At 43.6% G+C, this 14,846-nt stretch overlaps 1 protein-coding gene across 8 annotated transcripts in view; it reads right to left on the bottom strand.

The window, feature by feature from the left end:
• dpy19l3 (dpy-19 like C-mannosyltransferase 3) overlaps positions 1-14,846 on the bottom strand; it is a 117,944-nt gene that overhangs the window by 37,534 nt on the left and 65,564 nt on the right. For all 8 annotated transcript variants that reach the window (XM_038806570.1, XM_038806565.1, XM_038806566.1 and 5 more), the window contains exon 12: positions 6,170-6,328. In XM_038806570.1, the coding sequence (XP_038662498.1) occupies positions 6,170-6,328 (159 nt within the window). The remainder of the gene's footprint in view (positions 1-6,169; positions 6,329-14,846) is intronic.

A 14,846-nucleotide genomic window follows, 5' to 3' on the forward strand; every position in this document is an offset into this window, starting at 1 on the left:
AGGTAGGGTGCTTAAACAGAGGGTCAGTGCAATTCGATGGGCCGAATGGCCTCCTTCTGCACTATAGGAAATCTGTGATAGGGCAGGGAAGTGGGCCTAGGTAGGGTGGCTGCAGACTTGATGGGCCGAATGGTCTTCTTCCGCACTGTCGGGGTTCTATGGTACAATATTTAAGGTGTGGTCTCACCAAGGCCCTGTATAATTGCAGCAAGACAACCCTGCTCCTACACTCAAATCGACCTACTATGAAGGCTAACATGCCATTTGCCTTCTTTACCGCCTGCCGCACTTGCATGCTTATTTTCAGCGACTGATGTGCAAGGACACCCAGGTCTCGTTGCATATTCCCCTCTCTCAATCTTTAGCAATTCAGATAATAATCTGCCTTCCTGTTTTTGCTATCAAAATGGATAACCTCACATTTACAGGCTGGTTTAGCACAGTGGGTTAAACAGCTGGCTTGTAATGCAGAACAAGGCCGGCAGCGCGGGTTCAATTCCCGTACCGGCCTCCCCGAACAGGTGCCGGAATGTGGCGACGAGGGGCTTTTCACAGTAACTACTAGTGACAATAAGCAATTATTATTATTTACAATAATAATAAATTATTATTATTATTTACCCACGTTATACTGCAGCTGCCACTCACTCAATTTGTCCAAATCACACTGAAGCATCTCTGCATCCTCCTCACAACTTACCCTGCCACCCAGCTTTGTCTCATCTGCAAATTTGGAGATATTACATTTAGTTCCCTCATCTAAATTATTAATATATATTGTTAATAGCTGGGGTCCTAGCATCGATCCCTGCGATACCCCACTAGTCACTGCCTGCCGTTTGGAAAAAGACCCGTTTATTCCTACTCTTTGTTTCCAGTCTGCCAACCAGTTTTCTATCCATCTTAACTCACTACCCCCAATCCCACATGCTTTAATTTTACATGTTAATCTCTTAAATGGGACTTCGTCGAAAGCCTTCTGAAAATCCAAACAAACCACTTCCAATGAGGCACCCCCTCACCAACTTAACTTGTTACACCAAGAATGTCAGTAAATGTCATTAACATCTGACCTTAATACCTTTAGAAAAAATACAAAAATGTTTGCATGTTTTTTTGCAAGTTTCAGAAAGCATATTATCATGACACACAAGGAGAGAAGAACACAACGTACGAGATAAATACTGTATGACTAAAATGCTTCAGAAATGCTTCAGAAGCAAATCATATAGAAAAATGTAGGAATTTAGGAAAGTATAGGATTGAAAAGATTATGCATTCATCTTACAGCATCCTCCAAAAAACTCTCAAATATCTCTCCAATTCTCCCATAGCCAATTTAAATCTGATGCATTCACTAAGGCTAGTGTTATCCATTCTTTATCCTGGACACTGGACAAATAAATCTGGCAAGTTTGCAATATATTGGAACGGTCACTAGCTGTGGGCTCTGGGGCAGGATGTTGCCTACGTGATGGAGGACCTGTCATCCGGGTGGTTTACAGGTGGCCAACATGCTCAGGTAGGAGGTGTACAACTTAAATTGACAATATTGCAAGAAAGAGACAACTAAGAGATGCCAGGCGGGAGAGGTGGACAATGAAAGATGGCAGAAAGGCCATCGACACCCTGCTCCTTCATGAAGCCTCTGTCTTGGATATCACCCTGGAGAAGCTGCTGGGTGGCTGTCAGTTATAAATTACTCTCACCGTACGTTAACATTGTTTATTTCCTTGAAGTTACCTTCCCTGTTCCATGCCCATTCAGCCAATTTTCCCAATCCATTTACCCAATTTAATCTTGAAGGTTGTCATAGCTTTTGCCTCAACCCTGGAAGTGATATCCACAGCCTCACAGCTCTTTGTGAGAAGAAATTTCTCTTGTTCTCTGTTCCAAATTTCTTACACTTAATCTTGTATTCATGGTTTGTACTAAACCAATGTTGTTTAATTAAGCTGTTTTGTAGCTACAGAAGTGGCTATGAAGTCATAGTTTTAAGCACATGCCCAATACAGGTATATACATTCTAAAATGTATGTTTATTTAAACATTTACCAAAGCTTTGTAGTCTCTCATGAACAAGGGAGTCAATGAGGAAGAATGAAGTTGCAGGAGTTGAGGCCACAATCAGATTAGCCATGATCTTACTGAATGGTGGAACAGGCACGAGGGGCTCAATAGCCTACACCTGCTCCTAATTCGTATGTTTATACATATAGGCACATTTCTCCGAACTGAGGTATTTACCAGGAATTCACCAGACCCCTTTTCAGAACTCTGTTTTACTTTAGGTTAAATCAAAGGGGCATTTGAAAGTAAAGAGGCATTTTAAGACATAATTGCATTGCACAGTTCACCATTCATGACACTTTCATGTTTTTGATCCACCCCCAATCACAAATATCTCCTGGCCATTCAGCATTCATCAAATTGTTTTTCGTGCTCCATCCTGATATCTGCACAGTGCCATGCATCATCGCATGCACAATCTTGATCTTTCTCTTAAGCAGCACCACCTCACTTTCTCAAAACTATCCTGGTCCATTGTTTTGTATCATTTTTTGCCTCACCTGGTCCTTGATTGAGAAACTTATCTTCCTTTCAGTTATGAAGGATTACAAGCTTCAGAAACTCGTGCACTGCATCCATCTTCCCATTTATTTCCCTCTTGGAGTCAACTCTTCCTCATATTTCATCTCTTGTCATGTCTTAATGTTACCCTCTGACCCTGAATCAAATTTATAGTGCAGAAGGAGGCCATTCGGCCCATCGGGCCTCCACCAGCCTTTGGAAAGAGCACCCCACATAAGCCCACACCTCCACCCTATCCCTGTAACCCCACCTAACCTTTTTGGACCCTCAGGGGAATTTAGCATGGCCAATCCACCTAACTGTACATTTCTGTGGGAGGCACCCGGAGGAACCCTCGCAGACACAGGGAGAAAGTGCAAACTCCACACAAGCTGAGAATCGAACCTGGGACCCAGGAGCTGTGAAGCAACAGTACTAACCACTGTGCTACCGTGCCACCTCTAATGATCTGTCGTTCGCAAAAGCTTCAGCGTCATCCCCTTATGCTGCCACCTCAATGAGTTAAAGTTGGCACAAGGCTGAGCTCTTCTTTTGTTGCCTTTGACTCTGCACCAACATCTTTCCGAGGAGTCTTCCACCTACTCAGCGGATCTTTTTACCTGGCTCTAGTATTTTTCCCCCTCCTGGACTGCTCCTTCTGCCCTTTTACCCTCCCTAGATCTTTTCATTGAGAACTACTAGCGTGACATCAGCGCTTGGATTACTCTGCTCCCCTCATTCAAACTTTCTGAATTTATATTTCTCAGCTCCAACCCTAACATCATTATCAAGCCTGCTAACAAGGGTGGTGCTGCTGTTGTCTGGTGTACTGATCTCTACCTTACAGAGCCGAATGTCAACTCTGACACATCCTCCTACCTTCCCCTGGACAATGATTCCAATGTCAACCATGAAACCAATGTATCAAGGATTGTCACTGATTGCATCTGGAAATCGTTCTACTTCCTCCAACTTCATGGTCCCCCAACACCAAACTGTCTGTTTGTATCTCCCTCCCAATATCCACAAACGGGACATTATTTCAGCTGTTCCTGTCACACTGAACTGATTTCTTCCTATCTCAACTTTTATTTCTCCTGTTATCCAATCTTTTCCCACCTGTATCTGTGACTATTCTGATGTCCTCGGTCATTTTAACAGTTTCAACTTCCTGCTCCTCACAATCTCCTTTTCACCATGGGCGTCCAATTCTGCCACACTGCCATCCCCTGCCTAAACTTGCTGTTTCTTATTTGAATAAGCCAAAACCAGTCCCCATTCACTACCACCATCCTCCACATGGCTGCACTTATTCTTTCATTAGGTAGCTTGTCCTGCAACTTTCTCCAAATGAAAAGTTGCTCTGGTTTTCCAAATAGGTCCTGGCTATGCGTGCCCTTTTGTGGGACGTGGAACATTAATTATTCCAGTTCTACTCACTTCTTTCATGTCTTTTTCCAGTACATTGATTACGATATCAGTACCATTTCACACATTTGTGCTTTCAACCCTTCCCCTCGTTCCCAGAAGCAGAATAATTTTTCACTTGGCCTCACCTTCCACTTCACCAGCCTCTATTTTCAATGGATTATTCTGCAATTCTGCAACCTCCAGCTTGATATCATGACCAAACACATCTTCAGCAGCTCCCCTCTCCTTTCAGCATTCCGAAGGGACCATTTCCTCCATATCCTGATCCACTCTTCAGTTGCCCGAACATACCACTTCCCTTCCCACAACATCTTTTCATGCTAGTGCAGGAGATTCAACCCCTGCGGTTTACCTACTTCCTTCTTACTGTCCAAGGCCACAACACTCCTTCCAAGTGAAACAGTATTTTATTCGTACTTCTTTCAACTTAGCACACCTCATGCTCAGGATCTTATCTCCTTTACAATGGAGAGATCAAACACAAACTGGCTGACTGCATTTTGGAACACCTGTGTAAGCATGACCCCCGAGCCTCCCAGTTTAATTCTCCATCTTGACCTTTCTGTTCATGGCCTGCTACAGTGTTCCAATGAAGCTCAATGTAAGCTCGAGGAACAGCATCTCATCTTTTGACTTAGCATTCTAAGGCTTCCAGACTCAATGAGTTCAACAATTTTAGATTATAACTTGTCTCCCAATCATCTTGCTTTGTGTTTCTTTACCGGTTTGTTTTTTCTCTCGATTTGCTAATTACCTTCGCTTGGCGTTCAAAGAACAAAGAAAAGTATAGCACAGGAACAGGCCCTTTGGCCCTCCAAGCCCGTGCCGACCATGCTGCCCGTCTAAACTAAAATCTTCTCCACTTCCTGGGTCTGTATCCCTCTATTCCCATCCTATTCATGTATTTGTCAAGATGCCCCTTAAATGTCACTATCGTCCCTGCTTCCACCCCCTCCTCCGGCAGCGGGTTCCAGGCACCCACTACCCTCTGTGTAAAAAAAATTGCCTCGTACATCTCCTCTAAACCTTGCCCCTCGCACCATAAACCTATGCCCCCTAGTAATTGACGCCTCTACCCTGGGGAAAAACCTCTGACTATCCACTCTGTCTATGCCCCTCATAATTTTGTAGACCTCTATCAGGTCGCCCCTCAACCTCCATCGTTCCAGTGAGAACAAACCGAGTTTATTCAACCCCTCCTCATAGCTAATGCAAACCGAGTTTATTCAACCGCTCCTCATAGCTAATGCAAACCGAGTTTATTCAACCGCTCCTCATAGCTAATGTTAGTTCAGATGGCAGTTATCCTGTCATTCATTTTTGTTCCTTTATGTATTCCATTACCACTCCCTTTGGCTATGAAATCATGTCATTTAATCTCTTGTGCCCTCCACTTTGCCACAGAATTTCCCTTTTGCTCTTCATCCACCCTCTCCCCTTTTCTTGTTCAAAACCTTTCTAACTTCTTCCAGTTCTGATGAAAGGTTCACAGAGCTAAAAAGGTAATTCTGTTTCTCTGTCCACGGATGCGACCAGACATGTTGGGCATAATCAGCATTTTCTATTTTTATTACAGCATCTTTAAGCGTGGCTTGTAGATCTGTGACCAGCAGGTACGAGTGATGTTTGATTTCTTTGAAGTTGTTGAGAAAGTTGATGCGCACAGCGAGACTTTGTGTTGCTGAGATCTTTCAATTTGGGTTTAATTGGCTTGATCTATTTTAAGGTTTTTTATTATTTGTGGAAAACATCAACTAGTCTACTTAGCACATTCTACATTCTGTCTATTTACCACTCTCACTAAATTTCTATTTTAGAAGTCTTTATGTTCTCTCTGTTCCCATGTCACTCCATTGCATGCTCACTTCGTGAAAATACTCTTGACATTCATGAGGCCACCCAAAACAGCAATTTAAAAAAAACTTTAATGATTGATTACTTTAATGGTCAAAACACTTGGGAGATAATTTGTTTTGCAAATCATCGTTCTGTAATTTGGTCTACGATATTACAGCTGCTCAAAAATGGAAAACAAATTAAATCTATCAACTTTTGGTCAATTTTAAACAATGCAGAGCACTATTGCTCATTGAATTCAAAAGTAATCATCCCTACAGCACAATGCGTCAGCAACAAAGTACCAATACTATTTGGTAACTACACTTACCTGAGATTCTGAACAGCAACAGTTATAGCAATGATCACCATGATAACCAGAGTTAAAAGATATGAAGGTAAAATCAGTGTGTGCAAAAGTCTTTGGAAAGTATCATAAGGCAGTAGACCAAAAGCTTCTTCACACAGGTACAACTTAGCATCAAAATCCCTAAAGAGGAAAAAGACAAAGAAAATGTTTCTACTAAATATATTTGCACACATCAGCTGTTGACGAATGAACTCAATCCGGCATTCACTAAGGCTAGTCTTATCCATCCACTGTTAGCACAGTTGCCTCACAGCTCCAGGGTCCCAAGTTCGATTCCTGGCTTGGGCCACTGTCTGTGCGGAGTCTGCACATTCTCCCAGTGTCTGCGTGGGTTTCCTCCGGGTGCTCCAGTTTCCCCCCACAGTCCAAAGATGTGCAGATTACGTGGATTGGCCATGCTAAATTGCCCTTAATGTCCAAAAAGATTAGGTGGGGTTACTGGGTTATGGGGATAGGGTGGAGTTATGGCCTTAAAATAGGGTGCTCTTTCCAGGGTGCAGACTCGATCGGCCAAAAGGCCTCCTTCTGCACTGTATATTCTATGATCAAACCCGGCCTTCAAAGCACATTAGGATTTTATGAATTTCTCTCTGCAAACAATGCCTATACTGTTTTTTTACTTTCATTTCAACATCATAACTTATTTAATAAAGGCAAACAGGATTATTTAAATGGAGTGTAAAAAAGCAGACTGTTTTTACAGAAAAGGAATACAAACCTTTGAGAAGCCAATTATGATAAATACATTGTGTATTGTGCAGAGTGCAGTTAAATTTCTGGTTATCACATCCAAGTTTCCCTTTCATTACTATAAACAAATAAAAGGAAAGGGGAATATGTTCCTTTTCAACAAAATGATAAACTTTCATCTTAGTCATTTTGATCTTCAAAAGGCCATGTTTTGTACTTGTGGTTACTTGTACATGTTTCTCCAGACCCCCATTTAAATAGATAGGTAGTTTATTATTTATTCATACAATCAGAGTGATCATGGGTTTTGAAACATTTATTTCTTCCTAAGGATAGGTGTGTACAATGACTTTCAGAAAATGAACTGATTTCAGTGATTGTACAGCACTTTGAAATGGACTGGCAAATTGGGAACAAGGGAAAGTTAAGATCATCACAAGAACACAGAAAGGAAATTAAATGAACTGTTGTCACATATAGGATCATTACAACAACAAAGAACATGGAGATATTTAATGAAGCTGACCCACAGCGGGGCAGGAACCTATTTCTCAATGAAGAGGGCTTTGTCGTAGCTATCAACTCAGCCATGGCATCAACATCCTAGGTTTCTCGGCCAATCACAGAGCATGGAAATAAAGAAACATCGCATCTAACCATGAAACCATTTCAACTTAAAGGAACCCTGGTGGGAATCAAAGGGTGCATCCTACAAGATAAAAGCGGATGCTGGATACTGAAACCAAAAATGCTGGAAAATCTCAGCAGGTCTGGCAGCATCTGTAGGGAGAGAAAAGGGCTGAACTTTTCGAGTCCCTTTGACAAAGGGTCATCTGGACTCGAAACGTTAGCTCTTTTCTCTCCCTACAGATGTTGCCAGACCTGCTGAGATTTTCCAACATTTTCTCTTTGGTTGCATCCTGCAAGAGTTCTTCAGTCTTCTGGAAGGTCAAGAGTGGAAGGGAGTCACGAGAAAGCTGTCTCATGCTCTCTGGTACTTCTCTGAGGTAATGTTGCAGGTTGTGAGGGAGTGCAGAGAGGTTTGCTGGCGGGAGGAAGAGAGGGCAGTCTCTGAGAACAAGCAGGCATTTCTGGACCTAACAGAAGCAGTGGGCAACAGAAGTCCCTAGAGCCCATTGTCAGTGTTGCAAGAGGTTCAATGATTTCATGACGACAGGAAAAGTAAGTAGCATCCCTCCTTCAAGTGCCATCACCCATACTCTGACTTCCCCAGCACTCTTCTGCACAGCACTCCACAGACTAATGTGTCATGCAGCTCCATTCATTTCTCTCCCTCGAGGTATTTTCATCTGAGCAGCTAATGCTCACACGCAACAAAGAAAAGTTCAGCACAGGAACAGGCCCTCCAAGCCTGTGCCGACCATGCTGCCCGTCTAACCTAAAACCTTCTACACTTCCGCAGTCCATAACCCTCTATTCCAGTGTTTATCAAAATTTTTTTCAAGCGACCAAATTTACAGAATGGCTGACTATCGCAACCCACGCCACTTTCACAAAAGATTCTCCATAATTACTTTAAAAAGTCACACTCATTGTTGGCACTTCTGTATTATTGAATGTAAATTTATAAATTGAGCTGCTGTTTCACCTTAAAGGACAGCTCCACCCTGACACATTGGGCGCAATTCTCCCATCGGGAGACTAAGTCCCAACGCCGGAGTGAAAACCGGAGAGTTTCACTGCGGCGTCGGAGGCCGCTCCCAGCCCCCTATTCTCCCGCCCCCGGGGGGCTAGGAGCTTCGCCGCGTCATTTACGCACGCCGGGCTTTGGCACCGCGTAAAAGTGGCGCTGCGTAAATGATACGGCTGGCGCTGCGTAAATGACGTCACCCGCGCATGCACAGGTTGTCCGGCGCCAACCCGCACACGCATGGTTGCCGTCCTCCCTGCGGCCGCCCCGCAAGAAGATGTCGGATGGATCTTGCGGGGCGGCGGAGGAAAGGAGGTCCTCCTTCAGAGAGGTCGGCCCGCCGATCGGTGGGCACCGATCGCGGGCCAGACCCCTTTTGAGGCCCCCCCCCCTCGGTGCAAGAACCCCCCTGCCCCCCCTCTCACAGGCTGCCAGGTGGCGTCGGCGGGAACCTGTCATGTTGGGCAGGCCGCTCAGCCCATCCGGGCCGGAGAATCACTGCTCGCCCATTACAAATGGCGAACGGCGATTCTCCCAGCGGCCAGCTCTGAATCTCGCACTTTCGGGGGGGGGGGGGGGGGGGGGGGGGCGTGAGAGAATTGTGTGTGGGTGCCGGGGTGGCGTGGCAGGACCCGGCGATTCGCCCTACCCGGTGTGTGTGTGTGTGTGTGGGGGGGGGGAGAGAAGAATTCCGCCTCTTGTTAAAGGGAATTCAGGATTATTTGATTATTTTATTTCTTCACACCCATTGTTAGCATTTGGAAAATTGCTTGCAAGCACTGGAAAGATTAATAGGCTGAATATTGCAGAGTTTTAACAACATCATGTTCACACATTCAAAACTTAACATGACCTCGGATAGGAAATTAAACTCAAAACTTCAACTTCAGAAACGGGAGCCCTAACTGTTGAACGAAAAACACGGTCAGACAGAATATCACTGGACTGAAAGAGAAAATCCTGGAAAATCTCAGCAGGTCTGGCAGCATCTGTAGGGAGAGAAAAGAGCTAATGTTTCGAGTCCGATGACTCTTTGTCAAAGCTAACAGACAGAGAAAGTGGGAAATAGTTATACTGTGGAGTGAGAATGAAAGAGGAGTCATAGCCATAGAAACCCAGGGAAACCGGGTGCTAATGACCACAGAAACCAAGGGGAAAGAGTGCTAATGGCAGTCCCCAGAGAGAGCAAAAGATATGAATGGCCAAACAGCAGAGAAACTATCAGAGGGTGAACTGTAGATGTGGAGGGAGGGGAAGGGGGAAGCAAAGAGGAGAAAGGGTAAGGAAAGGTGGATACGATTGGGGGGAGGGGGGGGTTTAATATATATTAAGAAAGGCAAGAAATAAAGAAATGGTAAAAGACAGTTAAAATGAAATGGGAAAAAACAAACGGGTAGAGCTATTCATCTGAAGTTGTTGAATTCGATGTAGAGGCCAGAAGGCTGTAGTGTTCCTAACCGGAAGATGAGATGTTGTTTTTCTTGTTAAGATGTCGAATGATGCGAAGGATGAAATGAAACTGGGGACAGGGACAGCATCGAGAGAGAGACGAGAGATATCACTGGACGCCTGCCAGTACTGTTTCCCAGGTAATTATGTAACAGATTGAAAGCATGCTAAAAAAACAATGCTGGGCACAGCTCAGCTGACCAATATGCAAAACGTGCAGACACATTCCATTCCATAGACCTGCAACATTTTACCGGCCACCTTTGGTGAACAATTCAAGCTCCGATAAAGGTAGATGCAAAAGTTCATGCTGTAGAGGAACCAATTCAGCTGATGAGAGTCCATGTAGCCACACGGCAGAGACAGATGCTTGGGGACGAGTACCTGGGAAGAGGAACTGGATACCGGTGTGGGACGTCATGGAAAAAAAGAAACGTCCTTGAAGGACAAGATCCCCGGTGTGGAGAGACAATTCGCAAGTGGAAGGATTGGACATAGGGGCTTGTAGGGCTGGAGGAGGATGTACGTCCAGCTTAACTGAGAGAATGATAAAAGACGCACGGGGTTTGTTAGTGACACACTGAACTCAAGAAATAATACAAATCCTGATGGTGAATACAGTAGCAGAATATGCCACCCAAAGAGAATTTTACAGGTCTCTGACTCCAAACTGCCCAACTACACTTTAATGCAGTGAGAATTTACCTAGAGAGAAAACGGTAAACATGGTCAGGTGATATTTGGGGATTATTTTGGTGACCTTTTGCCAACCCATTCTACACCATCCAGCGATCCATCCGTGGGTTGCGACCCCCACTTTGAAAAATCACAGCTCTATTCCCATCCTATCCATTTATTTGTCAAGGCTCCCCTTAAACGTCACTATTGTACCTGCTTCCACCACCTCCTCCGGCAACGAGTTCCTGGCACCACTACCCTCTGTGCAGAAAAAGATCCTTGCACATCTCCTCCAAACTTTCCATCGCACCTCAAACCTATGACCCCTAGGAATTAATTCTTCCACCCTGGGAAAAAGCTTCTGACTATCCACTCTGTCCATGCCCCTCATAATTTTGTAGACTATCAGGTCGCCCCTCAACCTCTTCCGTTCCAGTGAGAACAAACCGAGTTTGTCCAACCTCTCCTCATAGCTAATGCCCTCCATACCAGGCAACATCCTGTAAACCTCTTCTGTATCCTCTCCAAAGCCTCCAAGCCCTTCTGGTAGTGTGGCAAAGAATTGAACACTATATTCCAAGTGTGGCCTAACTAAGGTTCTATATAGCTGTAGCATGACATGCCAATTTTTATACTCAATACCCTGGCCGATGAATACCCTACCCTTCTAGACTACCTTCTCCACCTGTGTTGCCATTTTCAGTGGACCTGTACACCCAGATCCCTCTGCCTGTCAATATTCTGGGGCGTTCTGCCATTTACTGTATATTTCCCACCTGTATTAGATCTTCCAAAATGCATTACCTCACATTTGTCCACATGAAACTCCATTTGTCATCTCTCCGCTCAAGTCTCCAACCAATCTATAGCCTGCTGTATCCTGACAGTCCTCACCACTATCTGCAATTCAACCAACCTTTGTGTCGTCCGCAAACTTACAAACAGACCAGCTACATTTTCCTCCAAATCATTGACATACCACAGAATATGTCCCAGCAATGATCCCTGCAGAACATCACTAGTCACAGCCCTCCATTCAGAAAATCATCCTTCCACTGCTACCCTCTGTCTTCTATGACAGAACCAGTTCTGTATCCATCACCTCTGATCCTGTGTTACTTCACCTTCTGAACCAGTCTGCCATAAGGGACCTTGTCAAAGGTCTTACTGAAGTTCATGTAGACAACATCCACTGCCCTACCTTAATCAATCATCTTCATAACTTCCTCTAAAAATCCGATCAGGTTAGTGAGACACTACCTCCCCTTCACAAAACCATTTTGCCTCTCGCTAAGACGTACATTTGCTTCCAAATGGGAGTAGACCCTGTTTCGAGAATCCTCTCCAATAATTTCCCTACCACTGACGCAACCACTGGATTATCCTTGCTAACATTCTTAAACAAAGGAACAACATTAGTTATTCGCCAGTCCTGAGACTGTAGCCAGTGAGGATACAAAGATTTCGGTTAAGACCCCAGAAATTTCCTCCCTTGCCTCCCTCAATATTCTGGGGTAGATCCCATCAGGCCCTGGGGACCTATCTACCTGAATGCTTTTCAAGATGCCCAACACCATCTTCTTTTTGATCTCAATATGATCCACACTGTCTACACACCCTTCCAAAGACTCATCATCCACCAAGTCCTTTTCTTTGGTGAATACTGATGCAAAATTCTCATTCAGTACCTCGCCCATTTCCTCTGGTTCCACACAAAGATTCTCTCCTGTGTCCTTGAATGGGTCAACCCTTTCCCTGGCTACCCTCTTGCTCTTTATATAAATGTAAAAGGCTTTGGGATTATCCTTAATTCTGTTTGCTAATGACTTTTCATGACCCCTTTTAGCCCTCCTGACTCCTTGCTTACGTCCCTTCCTATTTTCCTTATGTTCCTCACGGGCTTAGTCTGTTTGCAGCCTTCTAGCTCTTACAAATGCTTCCTTTTTGGACTAGGCTCACATTATCCCTCTTTAGGGTCATGTTACGATCCCCATAGAAACCGTTAATGTTTGAAGAGAAACTTGAATACCCAGTGTTTAAAAGAAAAAACATAAGCCACAAGATACCACTGTTTTAAACAAAACCTTTACTGTACATCAAATATTCACAAAGCAAGCACTACTAACATAATGCTATAGTTTGTCAGGACTTAGCATATAAACACAGTTCCCTTTTATTTCCTAATTCCTCCAAAGAGCCCTTTTATTGGTTACGTGATCTTGAAGATTAATTCACTTCTCTCTTTTGGAATTTAACAGGTATGCTCTCTGGGATTCACTTTAATTTCTCCTCAGTGCTCCAGCTATCCTCGGAGGTATGGGATTTCATGGGGACCCTTCCATTAGCTTTTAGCCAAATGCTCTTCCAACTTATCTTCAAATCCCTTCGAGTGTAGACCTCTCAGCTCAAACTTAGGCCTCACTGCATTTGTGCTCAGTGATTTAAAAATCAGCAACACCGTGGTTCCTAATGCCGATTGGCCTGGCTTAGGGCAGCCACAGCTCTTGGCAGACTCACCAAGCCGACTGCTTGTTTTCACAATGAGGGTTAAAGCAGATTTCTACCTCAAGCTTCATGCTAGGCAAATCTTCTAGCCTATTTCACAAACTCTGTATCCAAACTGAACTAGAGCTCCCATCCACATTCTGCACTGCAAATGATAGGGTTTTGTATTTTCTATACTGAAGGTACATGTTGGCTAATATACATCTCTTTAAGCTCCCTTGATGCGGTGAGCTGCAAACTGTCACAGGTGGACTGCTTCTTCCCACTCCTATCAGCAAAAATCCACACACACACATGGATAAATCAAATAAAGGGACATCCACTGCCCATCTCCATGGCAATACGGCATATTAGGGATGTTCCAAACAGAAATGTAAATTAAATACTTTATTTATCTTCAAAACAAAATCTTTTGATTCTGTAGCTTACACAAAGAATTTATATATCTAATGGTATTCATAACCCTCTCCTCCAGATTTTCTGGTTCCAACCAGAAACTCCCTTGTTTACAAAGGTGCTTTCAGCTTCTTTGATTTGGCCACTCCACAAATAATTCAAATCCCTTATTGAGATAACAGACCTGACCCTACCAAAAAAATCAGATGGGTCATCCATTGTTAAAATGTTCTCATTTCCAATCTAAACCTCATTAAATAAAAATTTAGATTACCCTTTGAACTGCAATCATCCCAAGTCTATTCATCAGTTCCTCAACCAAGTGTTTCCACTTATCTGCGTTTAACAATTCTTAAAACTAAAAAGTTACAACTAAAACACATGAATTATAGAATCAGACATTTGTAACATTCCTTTTATTTTTTATTTTTCTTTTGTTGGGATGCATTTGGGATGATTGGTCATTGGTAAAGCCAGCATTTATTGTCCATCTCTTGAGAAGATGCTGGTGCAGCATCTTTTGGATTGCTGATGTCCATGCAATGTAGGTACACTCACAGCGCTAAAGTAAGTTTCAGGATTTAGACTGATTGGCAATATAATTCAAAGTCAATTGTTGTGTGACTTGGAGAGGAATTTTCAGGTGGTGGTAATTCCTATGCATCTGCTTCCCTTGTCACTCTAAGTTGTAGATTTGGAAGGTGCTGTTGAAGGAGCCTTGGTGAGTTGCTGAAGTGCATTTTATAGATGCTTCGCACTACTGTAACCGGTCACCAGTGTTGAAGGGAGTAAATGTTTACGGTGGTGTTAACATCCTCTGGATCTGTCAGTTTAATTGGGCAATGGATTCCCACTGTGCTCTTGGCTTGTTGACCCTGGCAATCCCACACAGCTTGGGAAATATTTGTGTTTGTTGTTAAAACCAGAATGTTGGTTTAAAGTCTGCACTGACTCTATACATATTAAAATTATAGACCTGATATTTGTATGGTGGTTTCCCACACATCTATAATTGTGCCCTGGTAAAAGCTGGAAGTGAGTGGGATCATATCAGGTTTTGACACACTGCCATGTTTTGGGAATTTAATCATACCCAACTTCCATGCAGCACCTGACCCCATCCCCTTTAGTAGTTAGAATTCTGCCCCACATTGTTGCAAGCAACTAATAGGAACTAAAAGGAATGAACACAGAAATGAAACAAAGACTTACTTCACTGATTAGATCAAGTTTCTTTATATCTCAAGCTCAGAAAGTGGCAGGCAACTT

This window comes from Scyliorhinus canicula, chromosome 9 (genome assembly GCF_902713615.1).
Source record: "Scyliorhinus canicula chromosome 9, sScyCan1.1, whole genome shotgun sequence".
Classification (NCBI taxonomy): Eukaryota; Metazoa; Chordata; class Chondrichthyes; order Carcharhiniformes; family Scyliorhinidae; genus Scyliorhinus; species Scyliorhinus canicula.